Here is a 19,843-nt window from a genome sequence, read left to right as displayed (position 1 = left end):
GTTGTTTTCTTTCAAATATTATTGTCTTCTTCTTTTCCCTTTCTTCTTTTTTGTTTTCATCACGAATGGATGTCTATTCCGTCACTAACTGTTGATAACCGAGCGTAAGCGAATGAATACGTGAAAAGAACGACAGTTAATAATTAGGCGAACTGGCTGCGAACCTTATTTTCCCCAAGTTCCTGATCCGAAGAGCCAGACAGGATTTGGGCCCTACTTAACACTCAGGGAGAATAGCTTGATGGTTAATTTTCCCCAAGTCTGTGGTCCAAAGAGCCATGCAGGACTTGGGTTCTGTTTAACACTTGGTAAGAATAGCTTAATGGTTAATTTCCCCCAAGTCTGTGGTCCAGGGAGCCATGCAGGACTTGGGTTCTGTTTAACACTCAATAAGAATTGCATCGCGGTTAATTTCCCCCAAGTTTGTGGCCGAGGAGCCATGCAGGACTTGGGTTCTGTTTAACACTTAGTGAGAATAGTATCGCGGTTAATTTCCCCCAAGTCTGTGGCTGAGGAGCCATGCAGGACTTGGGTTTTGTTTAACACTTAGTGAGAATAGTATCGCGGTTAATTTCCTCCAAGTTTGTGGCCGAGGAGCCATGCAGGACTTGGGTTCTGTTTAACGCTTGGTAAGAATAGCTTAATGGTTAATTTCCCCCAAGTCTGTGGTACAGGGAGCCATGTAGGACTTGGGTTCTGTTTAACATTCAGTAAGAATTGCATCGCGGTTAATTTCCCCCAAGTCTATGGCCGAGGAGCCATGCAGGACTTGGGTTCTGTTTAACGCTTCGTAAGAATAGCTTAATGGTTAATTTCCCCCCAAGTCTGTGGTACAGGGAGCCATGCAGGACTTGGGTTCTGTTTAACACTTACGTAAGTAACTGCACAGCAATACGGCATTTAAAAATTATATTTTTCATTAATAACAGTACATTTTCAGGTTGTTTATATTCCAAGGGCGTGGCACTAGACGTTCGTCCAAGTCTTCCAAAAAGTAGGCTCCTATGCCGGCTACAGAAGTGATGTGGTATGGTCCCTCCCAATTTGGTCCGAGCTTTCCCCATGCGGGGTTCCTCGCAGTGCCTAAGACCTTCCTCAGTACTAGATCCCCAGGCGCTAATGGTCTGGACTTCACCTTGGCGCCGTAACCTTGCTTAAGCTTCTACTGATAGTTAGCTAGGTGGACCATCGCGCCCTCCCTTCTTTCGTCGATGAGGTCCAAGCTCTTTTCCAGAAGTTTGTTATTGGTAGCGAGGCAGAAGGTGGTGGTCCTCTGGGTTGGGAAGTTCACCTCCAGTGGAATGATAGCCTCGGCCCCATAGGTCATTGAAAAAGGGGTTTCCCCTGTGGACCTACGAGGTGTGGTGCGGTATGTCCACAAGACATGGGCTAACTCCTCTACCCATCTTCCTTTTGCGTCATCTAGTCTCTTTTTCAGTCCGTTCATTATGGTTTTATTGACGGCTTCCACTTGTCCATTACTCTGGGGGTAAGCTGGCGTGGAGTACCGGTTAACTATTCCTAGCTCACTGCAGTACCTTCTGAAGGCTTTGCTGTCAAACTGGAGCCCGTTGTCCGATACCAGGGTGTGCTGGGTGCCGAACCTGGTGACTATATTTTTCCAGAGAAACTTCTTGACATCGACATCCCTAATGTTTGCCAGCGCCTCAACCTCCACCCATTTGGTGAAGTAGTCGGTGCCGACGAGAAGAAATTTTCTGTTCCCTGTTGCCTTGGGGAATGGACCAAGTATATCTAGGCCCCATTGCGCAAATGGCCAGGGACTGGACAATGGGTTTAGCTCTCCACCAGGCTGGTGTATGCTCAGAGCGAATCTCTGGCATTGGTCGCACTTCTTCACATAATCCAGGGCTTCCTTATGCATGCTCGGCCACCAATAACCCAGCGTTAAGGCTCTGTGAGACAAAGACCTACCCCCCGTGTGACTTCCGCAAATTCCTTCGTGTAACTCTTTCAGGATGAGTTCTGTAGCCTCCGGGTGCACACACAGCAAATACGGCCCTGAGAACGAGCGTCTGTAAAGCTTGGAGTCCTCCGACAACCAGAATCGAGTAGCTTTTCTCCTGATTTTGCCAGCCTCAACCTTATCATCTGGCAAGGTGTCATGCTTTAAGTATAGAACGATAGGATCCATCCAGCTCGGTCCTGCCCTGATGTTATGTATTCCAATCCCATTGGCCTTCTCTGTTAGTGGACGGAGGATCTCTTCTACCAGAATGACTCGAGGTAGGGGTTGAGCTGAGGAGGTAGCCAACGTCGCGAGAGAATCAGCATGAGTGTTCCCACTTCTGGGTACGTGTGTCAAGCGGAAGTGATGAAATTAGGTCTGCAGGTGCTTAACCCGAACTAGATACTCTTGCATTCTTTCATCCTTTGCCTCCATGTCTCCATTTACCTGCCCCACAATAAGTCTTGAATCCGAGAACATGTCCACAGATTTTCCCCCCTTTTTCCGGATCATTCCCATTCCCTCCAATAGCGCCTCATATTCGGCTTCGTTATTCGTGGCTGAAAAACCGAGTCTCAATGACTTCTCTATCGTTATCCCTTCGGGTGATAGCAGGACAAGTCCTAACCCTGAGCCCCTTTGATTTGCCGCGCCATCGACGTGCACCTTCCACCGAGTTTTTTCATTCTGAGAGATAGTGCTGATCATCTTCTCATCAGCCCCTAGTGATCTCGCCAAGTTTTGTTCTTCTAGCGTGGGCTCCGCAAACTCTGCTATTAGGTCAGCAAGGACTTGGCCCTTTACAGCGGTACGAGGCATGTACTTAATATCGAAAGCGCCCAGGATCATTCCCCACTTTGCAATTCTGCTTGTGTAATCGGCGCTGCGTAGGACAGACTTTATGGGGAGTTGTGTTAGCACCACCACAGTGTGTGCTTGAAAGTAGTGGGGAAACTTTCGCGTGGCCTGCACGATGGCCAAGATAGCCTTTTCGAGGGGAAGATAACGGGTTTCTGCCTCCTGCAGTGATTTACTAACGTAATAGACTGGTCGCTGTGTGCCGTTGTCTTCTCGGATTAGCACCAAGCTTACTGCATGTGTGGCTATTGCGATGTAGGCAAACAAAATCTCGTCGGAATTTGGACTGGACATAATTGGTGGTCGGGCGAGGTACTCCTTTAATTGTTGGAAAGCTACAGCGCAATCTTTATTCCACTCAAATCCCTTCCACTTATGTAATAGGAGAAAAAATGGCCTGCATCTGTCTGCTGAACGCGAGATGAAACGGTTTAAAGCAGCTATCATGCCAGTAAGCTTCTGGACCTCTTTAGGGTTCCGAGGAGGTTGCATGTTATGGATGGCTCTTATCTGGTCAGGGTTAACCTCTATGCCCCTGTGAGTCACCATATAACCTAGGAATTTTCCTAATTCCACTCCAAACGAACACTTGGCTGTGTTCAGTCGTAGCTTGTACTTTCTCAGTATTTGAAAAACATTGTCGAGGTCTTCAAGATGGTCGGGAACTACTTTGCTTTTAACCACCATGTCGTCTATGTACACTTCAACGCTTTTACCCATCTGCTGTTCAAACATCTTGGTCATCATCCTTTGATAGGTCGACTCGGCATTTTTCAGACCAAATGGCATAACCTTATAATGATAATTTCCAACTGGGGTGACAAAAGCCGTCTTCTCCTGGTCTCCGGCAGCCAAGGGTATCTGATGGTAGCCCTGAAAGGCGTCTAGAAAACTCATCCTTGGGTGTCCGACAGTTGAATCTACCAATCGGTCTATCCTGGGCATTGGGAAGGGATCCTTTGGACACGCCTTGTTTAGGTCTGTGAAGTCTACGCAGACCCGCCATTTCCCGCTCTTCTTCTTGACCACCACCGTGTTGGCTAACCACTTGGGATAGAAGACCTCTTTGATAGCCCCAGCTTTCTTTAATCTCGCGACCTCTTCTCTTACGGCGTCGGTATGTTCTTTCGACAGTCGTCGAGGAGCCTGCCTCTTAGGGGTTATAGCTGGATTCACATTAAGGTGGTGGCAGATGAAATCCGGGTCGACCTCGGGAGCCTCATAGGGGTCCCAAGCAAACACATCTACATTCTGTCGAAGGAAAGCAATAAGTGGCGACTTCTCCTCGGGCGATAGCTCTGAACCAATTTGAAAAAACCTTTCAGGGTTTGATCCGACGAGTACTTTCTCCAGCTCCTCACAGTTCACCTCCATGGCTGGTCCTCCACTGCCCGCAGTTGGGACCGTAGTCATTAATTGCTATAAGCCGTTCTCGGCCGAAGTGGAAGTTATGCAATTCTGCTGTCTTAAGATTGCGGACACCATGCATTGCCTAGCTACTCCCTGGTTCCCTATTATCTCTTTGATCTGACATCCTGACGAATATTACACCTTTTGGTGCAAGGTTGACGACACAGCCCTTAGTGCATGAAGCCATGGCCGGGCCACGATGGCTGTGTAAGGGGAGTATGCATCTACGACAATGAAGTTCACTTCTATCACATCTGAGTCTGTTTGCACAGGCAACCTAATCATGCCTCTCGGGATGACGACATTTCCTTCAAATCTAACAAGGGGGGAATCGTATGGCGACAGGTCTTCCTGCTTCAAGTTCAGTCCCTTATACAAATCAGGGTACATTATCTCCACTGTGCTGCCTTGATCAACTAACACCCTTTTCACGTCATAACCTCCTATTCTGAGCGTAACGACTAAGGCATCATCGTGGGGTTGGATAGTTCCTTGTTTGTCTTCCTCCGTGAACCCGATTAATGGCGTGGCGCTCGTTCTAGCTCTCTTGGATTCCCTGTCATCTGGCTTAGTCGAGAAACTGCTCACTGACATTACCCTGACGGGGACAGAGCCTGTCCTTCCAGGTGCGGCGAGAATGACATTAATTGTGCCAATGGGTGGCCTCAACGTACTTTGTTTGGTTTCATTGTTTGATGGTTCTTGCCATCCTTCAGGGCGGTGCAGCAAATGTCTCAGCTTCCCTTCTCGGACGAGCCGGTCTAAATAGTTCTTCAGGTTCCTGCAATCATCAGTAGTGTGACCTGGCTCCTGATGGTACGCGCAATACAGGTTCTGATTACGCTTCAAAGGGTCGCCAGCCATCTTGTTCGGCCACTGAAAGAAAGGCTCATACTTCATCTTCTCTAGGATTTTGTGAAGAGGTTCTCGGAACGCAGCATGGACTGCCTGAGCCCCAGTAGATCCGGATTGCTCTACATAGTCCCTTCTCAGCCTGTTGCTGTTGTTAAATCGTTCCGACTTGAAGTCCCTCCTCTCCTGAGGGACGACCTTCGCTTTACCTTTCCCCATCTGCTGGTCCTCCTCGACCCTTTTGTACTTGTCAATTCGGTCCATGAGTTGGCGCACGCTGGTGACTGGCTTTCCAGTGAGGAACTTTCTTAGGCCATGTTCTGTCGGCAAACCCCTTTTGAACGTACTGATGGCGACGTCATCATATTTCCCTTCTATCTCGTTATACATTTCTCAGTATCTATTCGAGTAGGCCTTCAGCATCTCTCCTTCCCGCATGGACAAGGATAGGAGGGAATCGAGGGGCCGAGGGACTCTAGTGCTGGTGATGAAACGGGAACCAAAAGCCTGCGTCAGCTGTTTAAAGGAATCTATGGAATTCGGCTGGAGGGAATCGAACCATCTCATCGCCATGGGTCCCAAGCTAGATGGGAATATCCTACACATTAACGCCTCATCCTTGGTGTGGACGGCCATCCTCTGATTGAATTGGCTTACATGCTCCACTGGGTCGGTCCGGCCATTGTATATAGCAAACGCTGGTTGATGGAACCGCCGAGGAAGCACTGCCCTCTCTATTCTACGTGTAAATGACGACTGGGAGATGCGATCCAGGGCCTTGCTCATGGCATCGTTGGCCAGGCCTTGGTAGGATGGGCTTTTGTGGCCGCGTTTACGAGGCCTCTCTTCTTCGTAGGAAAAGGTCTCGCTCGGAGGGGTTCTTGATCTTCGCCGGTATTCGTTATCCTCGTCACTGCTAGTGCCCGAGCCGGGTGAAGCACGTTTCTGCTGTGCTCGGCGCAGCTTTTTCTTCAAATCGTCAATCTCTTGTTGTAAAGCCTTTCGATCGTTTTGCTTATGGGATGCATGATCCTTCCCCTTTGAGTGGCTTTTACTCGTGCGAGAGGTGTTCACGCTGCCCTCTCGCTGATTATCTTGGTCTTTCCCTCGTTCGATATTTAAAAAATTGTCCTGTCGTTGGGAATTTGCACGTCCAGTTTGGCGCGGGCCCGATCCTTCCATTTCTTACTGTTTCACTTATTGAGACACAAATTCTCCCCACAGACGGCGCCAATTGTAAGAGCGGATTTTGGAGGCCCAAGCCCAGCAAGCGAGCGATTCTAGCCCAAAAGACCCTCAATAATGAATTTATAGGGAGTAGATCGTAGAACTAGGTCTTGACAGAGTAAACGTAACTGTTAGTAAGCCATGCAACCATTCGAACGTGGGAATACTTCATTAAACTTCCTGGGATTACAGTTCGTAGGGCTGTACCCCAGAATTTCGTTTACAGAATTCCTTTTTTTCTCTCTCTTCCTTTCCTTACTTTTTTTGCTCTCTTGCTCCCCCTCCCCTGATCATAGGGGTTTTTTTCTCTTATATAGCATCTTTCGAGTGATAATGACCCTACACTTGTTGATCATCTGGGTCTCTACTTGAGTGCCTGTCCTATAGGACATTCTCCTCCTTTTCTGTGAGTTGCACTGGCCAAGATAATACTGTTCTCCTGTCCTCTCCACATTAATGCGGCTGGAAAAGTAGCTTCCTTGCATTTAATGCGGCTGTTGTGGTTGCCCCCTGAACGTCTAGCATTTTCCTTTGATCTTGGATGACCTTTCACCATGTAAAGAGTGTGAATTGGACTCCCGTTTGGTGCGTCCGAGGAGGCACTCCTCCTCAGACGCCCCTTAAACAAGCCCGGCCCAACATGGTTGGGCTGGGGGTCCTCTGTCCGTGTTTTCGCTTCCTATTATGATTGGGCTTTGTACGGGTACCATGGCCCACAGTTTACTGGCAAACTTTACCCCCACAGTAACATATAATTTACTCACTTCAAAATTAATGAATAGAATTTTAGGAATTTAAGGGTGCATAGAGTTACTCCTAATAGCCTATTAAGGGCCAAAGTCACCATACCTTTTGTAATATTGTTTATTTATAATACTCCAATATCTATCGGTGGACAAGAGATGGCAAATTTTTAGTGGAAAAGGAACACGCTTTCTTTCACACCAAACAAACCCAAACCAAGGAAAATTCCAAATTTGAGACAACTTCTAACACTAGAGTCATTTTTGGTTGACTTTTAAAAGCCAATCATAGAGGAAACTTTCCCATTGGAGTTTGGAGAAAGGATGTTATGGTAGGTGGATAGAATTTGTCAATATTAGATTAAGACTCAATTAATTTGTGTAGAAAAGAATTGGAGTCGGTTTGATTTCGATAACGGTTGAAACCCATTAAATTTCCCATCATTACTACTAATCTGATTGCCAATCTTAAGACAAGCTGCCTTAGCGATGAGATCTTTAGTACTAGAATTGCTTTCCATTGCCAAGAACTTTTTGATGGTATCTTGACTGCTTTGAAGTATTTGCCTTTCATGAATTTAGACTTAAGCTTATGTACCTATAGTTTGTCTGAATCAACCAGTATACGTTATCGGTTTTATTATCTAGTTTTTGATTGATTGTCATCCCCATGACCAAGCGAGACTTGTTTTTTGAGGTTCGGGGATGGAATTTAGCCCTGGGCTGAATGAACCCTTCATGCTCAATATGGGCTTGTTTGTCTCGAGCCCCTCTATATACAGTGGAAAAGGTTTAGCTCCAACCACCAATAGGAGGATGACATGTGTTCTATCATGTATATTACACATGACTCACTTGGTTAGTTGGGTTAAATGAGTGACAATGACAAATGTCATATTCTTATTGGTGGTTGGAGCATTGGGCTCTTAGACATGTTTAGAACCAAATCTTATTTGTATATAATTATATTGAAAATGTTTTTTTTTTTCAATGAAGTTTTGAATCTCTCTCTATATATATATAAACTTGGGGGGGGGGGGGATTTAAAAGTTTTTATAGGACTACACAATTAGCAACAACTTGAAAAAGTTGTTGACTATGAATTATAAACAATCATTTTCACTTTGACTCGTCACTTTTTTTCCGCGACTCATAATTTGATAATTCCAAATCAATTTTCTGGCTCAAAAGTTGTTTATTTCGATTTACACTTGTTTAAAGCAAAAGGGCTACCTACCTTCTCCCGCATGGCCCTGCCTACCAGAAAATGCATGTCAGGTCATAGCTAAGTGCGTGCAACATGCCTTGGGGTGCAACAAATTAACATTCAAGTCTTTCATAGCAGTTGTCTCAAGAAATAAAAGATAAAAAAGTCTTTCATAGCAAAGCTGGAAAGCTTTCCAGGTATAACGAAAAAAATTATATAAAAAAATATGTTGGTTGAGCTTGATACAAAAGTCGAGCTGTAGCTATTGAGGAAATGGGGTCTTGAAACCATGCATATAGGATTCCCCCTATAATATAGGGAATGCCATTTTTTCCGGTTGAATAATACAGGGAATGCGTTGACCATTGAAAAACTTTAGGTTTAAATTAAATTTAAAACACGATATTTTAAACTTTGTTGCAACCACAAGGCCAGCAAAGTTACGGCCAGGGGCACAATCCACCGGCAAGTTAGTCATTGAACAGTTATGGCAGCCAAGTTGTTTGTTTCTAATTTAAATCATAACTTGCTACTCTTTTATTTTCATTTTCAAAAGGAAGCTTATGTATAAGAAAGTAGTGTTTTGGCTTTTGGTAAGATTATTTTATTTTTTATCCATGAGATACATCCAAAAGCCTTATAGTTGATGAACCTACATTCTGGGCGTTTCCAAAAAGAGCACAAAGAAGCCATTTAAATAAGGATGCTGCTTATCTTGATTACAACTAGATTTATTAAAAGAAGGGAGGTCACATTAGGCATTAATTAATTGGAAGTTAGGAATCTTACAAAAGACGGTTAGGTCATATTATTGCACAACACAAGATTCATGTGTATATAATGTCTTCCTATAAAAAGAGTCTCCAAAGCTCCAACTGAGGCAAGAAATCCAACAAATTGTGCTAATGGCAGTTCAAGAATTTAATAGAAATGAAGCTGCCACTAATCATGTGGCAGTCATATTTGGGGTTACAGGGTTAGTTGGAAAGGAGCTTGCGAGAAGGCTAATCTTGAAGTCCAAATGGAAGGTTTATGGTATAGCTCGAAACCCTGAGAGCATACCAATAAGAAATCCTAACTTCCATTTCATTTCATGTGATTTGTTAAACCCTATAGAAACCCGAAAAAAGCTTCTTTTCTTACAAGATGTGACCCATATCTTCTGGATCACTTGGGCAAGCCAGTTTCCCTTGGATAGCCAAGAGTGTAGCGAGAAGAACAAGGACATGATGTCCAATGCTTTGAATGCCATTCTTCCCACAGCAAAGGCATTAAAGCATGTATCACTGCAGACGGGTATGAAGCACTATATCTCATTAGAAGGCCCTTTTGACCACAAAGTTCGTTACTACAATGAAGAATGTCCGAGGATAAGTAGTACAAGTCATAATTTTTACTATGACCTAGAGGACTTGCTCAAGGAGAGGCTAGCTGGTAAGGTAGCTTGGTCTGTGCTCCGGCCTGGTTTGTTAATGGGTAGTTCTACTAGGACTCTGTATAATTTCATGGGTGGCCTATGTGTTTATGGAGCAATTTGTAGACATCTACATCTCCCTTTTGTCTTTGGAGGGACAAGAGAGTGTTGGGAAGAGACCTGCATTGATGGCTCAGATGCTCGATTAGTAGCTGAACAGCACATTTGGGCAGCCACCAATGATGCAACATCATCCATTGATGGCCAAGCTTTTAACGCAATCAATGGCCCCAGTTTTACTTGGAAGGAGATCTGGCCAGCTCTGTGTGTAAAGATTGGTGTAGAAGTACCAGAAAACATGCTTGTGGAGGATTTTTGGTTTGAAATAGGCATGGCTGACAAGAAAACAGTTTGGAAGGAGATTGTAATAAAAGAAGGGCTGGTTCAAACAGAGATGGAAGATTTGGCTAATTGGGCCTTCTTGGACATGTTGTTTCGATGCCCATTTAAATTATTGGGGACACGAGACAAAGCCGATCGGCTTGGTTTTACAGTAAAGTATAAGACATTGAATTCAATCTTGTTTTGGATTGATTTAATGAGAGGCGAGAAACTCATTCCTTAGAGCTAGCTTTGACTTCATCTTGGATAGACTAGTTAATGCAGGATGTGAGCACCATAAACTGGTTTTCACAAAAAATAAAAACTAGTACTGGGAGCAGCTTGTCCATTGCATGTGCTAGTTGACTGCCTTTCTTGTTGTCTTTTTTATTTTATTTAATGTTCATCCACCAGATGTTATTGGCTAATTAAATAAAAGCAGATGCCTTGTTCTCTACATAAGTGAAGTGTTCCCCCCTTTTTTTACTGATCTTGTCTTAAGGTGGTAGCAGCCTAAGCCTAACTTGTGTCTTGTGTTCCATGATGTTCATCTGGGGGGAGCTGCATTAACTGTGTGTTGCATTTGGATACATAATTATTTTGTACCATACATTTAATATAAGAATTTTTTTGTTCCCCCGGGTTGGACTGATTTGGCTGCATATTGCTTAAGCACGAATTTATGGGCATTATAAGATATGAGAGAAATTTTTGAGGGAAATGGGGAGAGAAAATTTGGCACTCATTTTTCCGAAATTACTAACAATTTTTTTAGAGGAAAATTTACTAACAATTCGATATAATTAATGGTGAATTAGAAGAAAAAAAGTGGAGACAGAAAATTAAAAGTGAGAAGAGTTTGTTTTCAAATAATCGAAATTGGAGAAATGTGGAATTTGGTTTTGACTTTTGAGCTATTTGGTTTGGGGGAGAAAATTTGGTGGTGATAAAACCAAATTTGTTAGGACTCAGTATATCATCATTTTCTTCACTAGTACAACAATTAAACCAACTAGTAGCTAGAAATATGATGATTTATTTTCAAGTAAAAAATGAAAATAGTATAATATCTAATATTTTCTTATGAAAATAATTATGATAATTAAAATTTATCACAAAATTATTTTACTTTATTACTCAAACTGTTGATTGGTATATTCAAATACATAGCGATCACCACTAATATGAAAATTAACTAACTTCAATTAAAAAAAAATGCAAGGGATATGCTTGAATATATATATATTTTTTTGGATAAATTAGTTAGAAATTTTGTTAATAAATTAAAAAGCAATATTTCATTTATACAACATCGGTAAGGAATCTTTAGGTTTCCTTTAACCATATGTGATAGGGGCAGCTTCACTTGAAGCCTAGGGGTTCAAATGAAAATTTTTATATAATTTATTTTCATTTTTTTTGACCCCCCTAAAATAAAAGTTTGAACAACAAAAGTTAATTTTTTTAAGCCCAGTTGAAATAAGTTTGAATATGATCCTCTTAATAATATCTTAGCAATTTTAAATAAGAAAAAAACTCAATAATAAACCAATTTGATCTAAAATCTGGGAAAACAAAGCCCAATAACAAAAGTATAAATGTTTTAATCTTAATTCTTAAAATTTAGAAAAATCTCATTTAGATCTTAAAAAATTTGAAATAAATCAATCAAATGGAATATCTATGGATGACCAATAGCTTTATGAATCATACATAGTTTTTTTAGAGAGAAAAATACAGTGAATAGTTAAAAATTTCTACTATCCCTATAAATATGATGTTGGGTAGTTATTATGAGAAATTTTTCTACTGTCCAAAGAAATGCAAAAATATGTTTGGATCATTTTAATAAATAAATAAAAAAATTATCTATTGAATAGTTTCAAATTGATAATAGTTTAAATAAATTGATTAAACTTGTCGATACCGTATTTTGTTCAGTCTCGATTCACGTGTCAAAACAAATGCTAAGAAAAAAAAAAATCGAAAAAAGGTGCAAAATTACAAGTTTCAAAGCCAAAAAGGGTAAAAATAAATACAACATGATTGGATAGTGGATCAAAGGGTACAACATTTAAAAAACCTTTTTTTTAGCAACTAAGGCCGAAACCCTAATTAGGTATGGTCAAAATGTTGACTTTTTGATCCAATCATTGGATTGTGTTGAATTTTGGACTGTCTCATAGGGCATATTTTTCCCTTTGAAAGGATAGTTTACGGGCCAAAATCAAAGTTAAAACGGATGAGATATCACCAAAATACCAAAAATCCTAATAAAATCTTCACTTAAAAAAAAAAAAAAAAAGGAAAAACAGGCAATTTTTGGACCAACTTCGCGCAATAAACCATACTGATTGGGCAAAAACTAGAACAATCCAGCTGATCCATCTTGAAGAACAAGGTCTTGGCTACTTCTCATAAAAAGGGATCGATGGTATATACCCCAGATTACAAGATACAAATTTTTTAAAGAAAAACGTGACATAATTTTTCAGTATTGCGTCACCTTTTTTCTGGACGCCATATCTCAACAACCGTAGCTCCAAATCCGGCAAGGCTAAGACCATTGGAAACTAGACATCCAAATATTTCTAGGCATATAAAGTTTGAAGAAAATAGAGTTTAGAAAGGCCTCCAAACAGCTACACAAAGTTCAGACCAAAAAAATGAGAAAAAGACAAAATAGTCCGATGATGTTGCAAAAATGGGAGGCCAGCTGAAGTGTAAGTTGTTTAACATGTTACACTTTAGCTAGCCTCCCATTTTCCACACTCTTCTATAAATACCCCCATTTTTTGTAAAAAAATATGAGAAAAAAGGGAGAGAAAATAGGAAGTAAAATAGAAAAATAGAGTGGAGAAACTAGAAAAATCACTAGGAAATTCTGAAAAAATTTATTGCTCCTCTCTTTAGGAAACCCATCACAAAACAAAAAGCCTCTTCCATTTTTACTTGCAATCTTTTGTGGGTAAGGATGGGATAGTTTTTCCATAACTATACTCATCCCATTTTCTTTTTTCTCCCATGTAAACATCATCCATTTATATATATGAAGCTCTTTTATTTATCTTGTCTCTTTATTTTACTTGCTTTAAATTCCTATATTGTTGTGTATACATCTCTTTATCTTTATCTCTGTATTGTTATTGTTCTTTTGTGATGTTGTGAATACATTCCTAGATGCGTATTGGACCATCTCCTAGACTTTAAATGGGAAGTACCTTTAGGGGGAAGAAATCCCATTTCATCTAGGCATCTAGGAATTTTTATTTTCTTGCTTTACTTTTATGTCATCCATTTTAATTTCAAGTACTCCCCTTCCCCTTTACTTTTATGTCATCCATTTTAATTTCAAGTAATCCCTCCCCCTTTACTTTTATGTCATCCCTTTAATTTATTGCTTAATCTCTCTCTCCCCTTTACTTTATTGCACATGTGTGTGTGTATACTACTATCTAGACACCTATATAAAAAATATTTTCTACTCATCTCTCTTAAATGGGTTTTAAACCTCAAAGTAAAGTACAATATAGGTATGTCTCATAAGGATGGTTGATGGCTTAGAACTCCCATCTATTTTTTATGAAGAACTCATAGGGCTTGAAAAAGATTAAGGTTTATTTAAGAGGGACTTCTAAAAAAACCTTTTTTTTTTTTATAAACCTTTATAATATTTCATCACTTTAAATTTCAGCCCTTTATTTTCCTTGATATTTAAATTTCAGCACTTTATTTTCAATGTTAAATTTCAGTACTTTATATTTCAAGCTCTTTACTTTAACTCCATTTAAATTTCAGCACTTTATTTTCAATGTTATTTAAATTCTAGCATTTTATTTTCTTTGTCATTTACTTTTCAGCACTTTACTTGTCTTTAAATTTATAGCACTTTTATTATTGTTGCTCTTTACTTTTCTCATGAATAATGTTGCCATAGATCCATATGCATGGGTAAACAAATTACTTTAATATGCTTTTCAAAGGAAATGATTTTTCAAAATAAAAAAGTTTTATTCCCTTTTCCAAATTGTATTTTGATCCTAAAACTATTCTATAAGTATATTTTGACCCCATAACTTTTTCAAAATTGTATGTTGAACCCAAAACTTTTCCAAAATTATATTTCAACCCCAAAACTTTTCTAAAATTATATTTTGACCCCCAAAACTTTTTTAAAATTATATCATTGGTTCTTTTTATATATAGAGATTATTGCTTTATATTTGTAGAAATTGATATATATAGTTGGAATCATGATTTTTTTTGGGTGGGGTTGGGAATAAATGGATAAAACAGTGTTCTTTATTTTGTCTTTCATTCACGAATCAAGATTTTGTTTATGGGTTTTAAGAAGAAAAAAAAAAAAATCAATTTTTATGATTCTTTACTGATAAAAAGCTTAATGGGTATTGTTATATTGCATTTCTAGTGAAGTTTGGACCCATATTTGATGGTTTTGCTGTCTATGTGCTGTGTTAGATTATATCTCTTTTGTAAAATGTGTTATATTGAAAGTGGGTTATTTGCAGATGATCATATAAGGTGATGCTTAAAATGGTTGTCTTGATCAGATGCAAGTTTCATTAGTCGTAATTATCAGAATTTGCAAACTGGCTTTCGCTTGTATAAAGCTTGCGGATTTCTTTACCTTCTTGAATAGTTAAATTTTAAATTCCTGCCTAGAACTATTTGAGGCTGAGGCTACTGTAATAGCCCAATAGGTGTGGATTTTTATTTATTTTGGGTAAATTATAACTTACCTACTTGTAGTTTCGTCAAAATTTAAGTTGCCTACCTATGGTTTAAAATTTGACACTTTACCCACCTAAAGTTTGACCGAAATTTAAGTTGTTTACATGTGGTTTGAAATCTCATGATGCAAGTGTTCTGATGAATTCTTTTTGATCTTCTATTATATATATATATATATATATATATATATTTTTTTTTTTTTGTGTTTTTGGAGGAGAATGACATAAAAATTGAGCAAAATTACATATTTAGCCTTATTTTTAACAGAGATAGGTCAAAGTGTCAAATTTCAAACCACATGTAGGCAACTTAAATTTCAGCCAAACCACAAGTGGGTAAATTATAATTTACCAATTTATTTTTAATTATACTACTAAGTCGGCAATATAAGCAAAAGGTATGGGTTCTTAGATTTTTTTTTTTTTTTAATAATTTTTGAGAAAAGAGTTCTTAGATCTTAGTTGTAGACAGGAAAATAATAATAATAATAATAATATTAGTTGTAATAATGTAAATAACTGCTAGAATAGGGTATTGTTATATTTCGTTGATTACCCTGTTGTGGCGGTTCTAAAATCGTTGGTATAAGTAAGGCCTGTTACGGTGTTTTAAAAACACTACTATAAGGCTTATTTCTATATCCTTAAATGACCTATACTGGCGGTTTCAAAAGCACAGGCATATGCAGGACCTATTACAGCGGTTTAAAACCGCTGGTATAAGATGTATTTCTATTTCCCTAAATACCCTGTAGGGACGTTTCTGAAACTGCCTGGTATAGGCAAGGCCTATTACGGCGTTTTAAAAACGTTGGTATAGGGCTTATTTCTATATCCATTTTTTTAAAGAGAAAGGTAAGTGAAGTTTTATTGATGATTAAAATCAAATTGGAAAACATCTTCCAAATCACAAGGTAGTTCTTCTCCCCATACATCAGTGTCAGTAGATGAAACTGCTCGTCTAGCGAGAGAGTGGGCTAGCTTGTTGCCTCCCTTCTTTACATGCTGAAAACAAGAAAATAGAAGGCCTCTCTGTAGGCGCTGAATCTCCTCAATTACATGGCCACATAAGGTTAAGCATGCTCCCTGACTATTACTGCCTATACGATTTGAAGACTGTCTCCTTCAAACACCACCTATGATAGACTTAGCTCCTGGACAAAAACTAAGGCTCGGTTGTAGGCCAAAGCTTTAGCCATCTCCACAGAATGAGGGCTTATAATCTTCTGACTAAGGGTGGCAATGATATGCCTCGTATAATCCCTTACAATAACACCCAGACCAGCCATTCCAAGACCATCAAAGAGTGCAGCATCAAAGTTGGCCTTATACATACCTTCTTATGGGGGATGCCAGTAGGTAGGAATAGGTATTATCACTTGCTGAGTGGGCGTCTGATTAATCTCAAAGAACTCTAAGACCATCTCTTTTGTTCGCATACTAACCTTATGAAAAGGCCACGTCTGTTGCCTCTCTCTAATTCTATTTCATCGTTGTCACAAACTCCATGCAATTGTGGAGAACCAAGCCACCTTAAACACCAAACCCCTGTTAAGAACAGCCTCAAACAAATCCATGAAAGTTCTATACTTCCTTTGATACAAGTAAACAAAGCTCGATTCGGACTTCCACACTGAGCATGGTCACACAACCATAATGCAAGCATCATATCTTCCTGGGATTCATCACAGAAAGAGCAAATTACATCCAACTGAATTTGCCACTTCTGCAAATTTTCCTTTGTGGGTAGGGAGTCCTTTATTGCCCTCCATATGAAGTGCCTAATTTTATTTAGAGCCCAAATCTTCCACACACCCTTCCAAACCTAATTCGTGGAGTCTAGGTTTGAGGAAGCTGGTTCACCACTTAGCTTATCCATTGCCAGCATTCAATAAGCACTGCAAACAGAGTAATTCCCATTCGATGTAAGTGGCTAGATATAGACATCCTCCTACCCGTGGGCACAAACATGGATTCGTTTAATTTCTTTAGCTTCCCATGGAATAAAAGTCCTATCCAGCAAATCCAAATTCCAAATACCAGAGTTAGGCACCAGGAGCTCCTTGACCCAGACTACATTAGCGCTACCTTGCGGTGAGAGGACTTTGTTGCTAGTAGTATTTGGCAACCACCTATGCTCTAAAATATTAATTGAAGCACCATCTCCTACCCTCCAAATAGCACCTTTTAGAATGACCTCCCTAGCTTGTAGGATACTTCTCTACGCATAAGAGCAGTTGGTTGGCACCCCAACATCGAAGATGGTACCATTAGGGAAGAATTTCGCCTTGAAGACCTTGAACAGTAAAGTTTCTTTTTGATGGACTAACCTCCAAACTTGTTTCACCAGTAAGGCTTGATTAAATTGCTGGAGATCCCTGAAACCCATGCCACCAATGGACTTTGAAGTGCATAAAGTGCTCCATCTCACCTAATGTATTTTCTTTCTATCCCCTTTCCCTCACCAGAATCTTCTGATCATAGCTTCAATGTCCTTCCAAAGGCCAGTAGGAAGTTTGAACACGCTCTTAAATTATGCCGGGATCGACTGGATAACGGCTTTAATCATGACTTCCTTACCGGCTTGAGAGAGGAGTTTCTCCTTCCAGCCCTGAATTTGCGACAAAATCCTTTCCTTTACTTGAGTGAAACATGCCATTTTATTCCACCCCACAAAGGAAGGTAACCCCAAATACTTCTCGTAGTGTTGGATGGCCAGGACCCCAAGAGAGAGTTTAATAGTCTCTTTAATGCCTTCCTCAGTATTTTTGCTCAAGAACAAGGGAGTTTTATCCTTGTTTACCATCTGCCCTGATGCACTCTCATATAATGCTAGTAATTCCTGTATTTTTTCACACTCCTCCAGAGTTGACCTGTAAAAGAGTAAGCAATCGTTTGCAAAAAGAGGTGGGTTAGCTTAATTCCTCTCCTGCAAATCAAAAACTCCTGGATTTCCCCAACATCAGTAGCTTGCTTTAGAATAGCATTGAGACCTTCCGCACAAAACAGGAATAGATAGGGAGAAAGGGGATCACCTTGCTTGACCTGTAAAAGAGTAAGCAATCGTTTGCAAAAAAGAGGTGGGTTAGCTTAGGTCCTCTCCTACAAATCAAAAACCCCTAGATTTCCCCAACATCAGCAGCCTGCTTTAGAATAGCATTGAGACCTTCTGCACAAAACAGGAATAGATAGGGAGAAAGGAGATCACCTTGCCTGAGACCCCTTGATGTCTTAATCATACCTTTGGCTCACCATTTACTAGGATAGAATAAGATATCGTTGTAATGCATTCCATGATAAGGGAAACCCAGGAAGCTTGAAAACCCATCTTCAAAAGGATCTTCTCCAAAAACAACCACTCCACCCTGTCGTATGCTTTACTCATATCTAGTTTGAGAGCTATAAAGCTTTTATTTCTAAAACAGCCAGTCTTCATGTGGTGTAAAGACTCAAAAGCGATCAATATGTTGTCAATGATCATGTAACGACCTAAGGAAAAGCGCTAGCCACATCTGTGCTATACCTTAAAAAGACTAGTCACAATTGAGGCTCCTTGTAATTGTTAATAAAGTCCAGATCTACCCAGTAAATACCCGATGTGGTACTCATCATACACCCACACACATCACACAATCAATCAAATTAGGGGATCACAATCTCCCTCACTTAAATCCCTAGCGTCCTCGTTAGAGCCCACTTTGTGGGATAGTGTCTCTGAGCCCACACGAGATTATTAGGCCGGCTCTGATACCATACTTGATGGTTAGTGGTTTGTTAGACACCACGTGAGCTCAACGGGATCAAACAATTCCTCTAACCATCTATCATGAATAAAACTTGTCGAAGTATGCTAAAGATAGTTGGTAAACAACTAGTCGAGCCACTTGTGGCTAGCGAGGTTCGACCAAATTGCACCACCTAAAGTCAGCATAACCAACAATATTTGCTAATGGCAAATTGTCTTTAACAAATTCTCAAAATTTATAAACATGAAATTTGAAAACTTGATTCCTTTTTGTCTGCTCAAAACAATTTTTAGGAATATAACTCAAAACTTTCAAGAATTTTGAGAAGAATGCATAACAAACATGACAGTTTACATGAACAATGCATATGAAGCACAACAGTTTACCTCACACACATACAAGTTTAAATAAGTTTAGGTTGTTCCACAAGTTTTTCATAAAACAAATAGTTAATGTGCACATCAAACATTGATAAAATATCAATTTATATATAGAATATCAACACATTTCTTTGATATAGAATAGTTTAATAATCAACACTGTTTGGGGAAAACCCCCAAAATTAGTAAACACCACTTACCTTTTAGTTGCAAAAATAAAGGAAATAAACTAATCCCGTCACTAGGTCCATACTTTCGACTAGGGCATGGCTCTGATACCATCTATAACGACCCCCCCAACTGTGTAAATATTGTCCGCTTTGGGGACCATACCCCTCACGGTTTTGTTCTCTCCCAAAGCACATAGTAGTGGGGGAAAATGCCTTTACACATTAAAGGAATGTCACTCCTTATAAGCACATCCTCATGTGCTTCCCTAGGCAATGTGGGATTCCATGGATTGCAAGACCCCCTTTTGGGTCACTACAGATCAACCTACCAGCAGTGAAGGCATTCTGTGTCTTTGAGATAAGAGAATTAAGCCAAGGCTTAAGCTTATTAGTTATCACTTTACTAACAATCTTGTAGATGACATTACATAGACTTATCGGTCTAAAATCAGTCACTTTCTCTGGGTTTGTCACTTTCAGGATTAAAGAAATGAAGGTGTGGTTAATGGACCTTAAAATAGAACCAGAATTCAAATAGGATAAGACAGCTTGTTTTACCTCCGTGCCAACATCTGGCCAATATGACTGATAAAACAATGGTGGCATGCCATCTAGACTCGACGCCTTTAGTGGGGCCATTTCCTTAATAGCAGAAGCCACTTCCTCTGGTTTGTACTCCATCACAAGACTAGCATTCATTTCCCCTGTCACCACTTTTTGAACACCATTTAGCAT

The 19,843-nt window shown here is 39.9% G+C and overlaps 2 protein-coding genes across 2 annotated transcripts; one reads left to right on the top strand and one right to left on the bottom strand.

The window, feature by feature from the left end:
• Positions 1–4,372: 4,372 nt before the first annotated feature.
• On the bottom strand, positions 4,373–5,308 carry LOC115953531. The gene has a single exon (XM_031071249.1). It carries the CDS (start codon positions 5,306–5,308, stop codon positions 4,373–4,375), a length of 936 nt encoding a protein of 311 aa, XP_030927109.1.
• A 3,863-nt stretch (positions 5,309–9,171) lies between these two features.
• LOC115963271 (iridoid synthase CYC2) lies at positions 9,172–10,305 on the top strand. The gene has a single exon (XM_031082250.1). It carries the CDS (start codon positions 9,172–9,174, stop codon positions 10,303–10,305), a length of 1,134 nt encoding a protein of 377 aa, XP_030938110.1.
• Positions 10,306–19,843: the final 9,538 nt, after the last annotated feature.

This window comes from Quercus lobata, chromosome 1 (genome assembly GCF_001633185.2).
Source record: "Quercus lobata isolate SW786 chromosome 1, ValleyOak3.0 Primary Assembly, whole genome shotgun sequence".
In the NCBI taxonomy this organism is placed as follows: domain Eukaryota; kingdom Viridiplantae; phylum Streptophyta; class Magnoliopsida; order Fagales; family Fagaceae; genus Quercus; species Quercus lobata.
The sequence above is the reverse complement of the archived record's forward strand: the minus strand, read 5'-3'. Positions and strand labels throughout refer to the sequence as shown.

What these genes read in the sequence shown, in the direction of transcription:
- LOC115953531 (XM_031071249.1), bottom strand. Translation starts at nt 5,308, where the DNA reads ATGGGGAAAGGTAAAGCGAAGGTCGTCCCTCAGGAGAGGAGGGACTTC.
- LOC115963271 (XM_031082250.1), top strand. Translation starts at nt 9,172, where the DNA reads ATGGCAGTTCAAGAATTTAATAGAAATGAAGCTGCCACTAATCATGTG.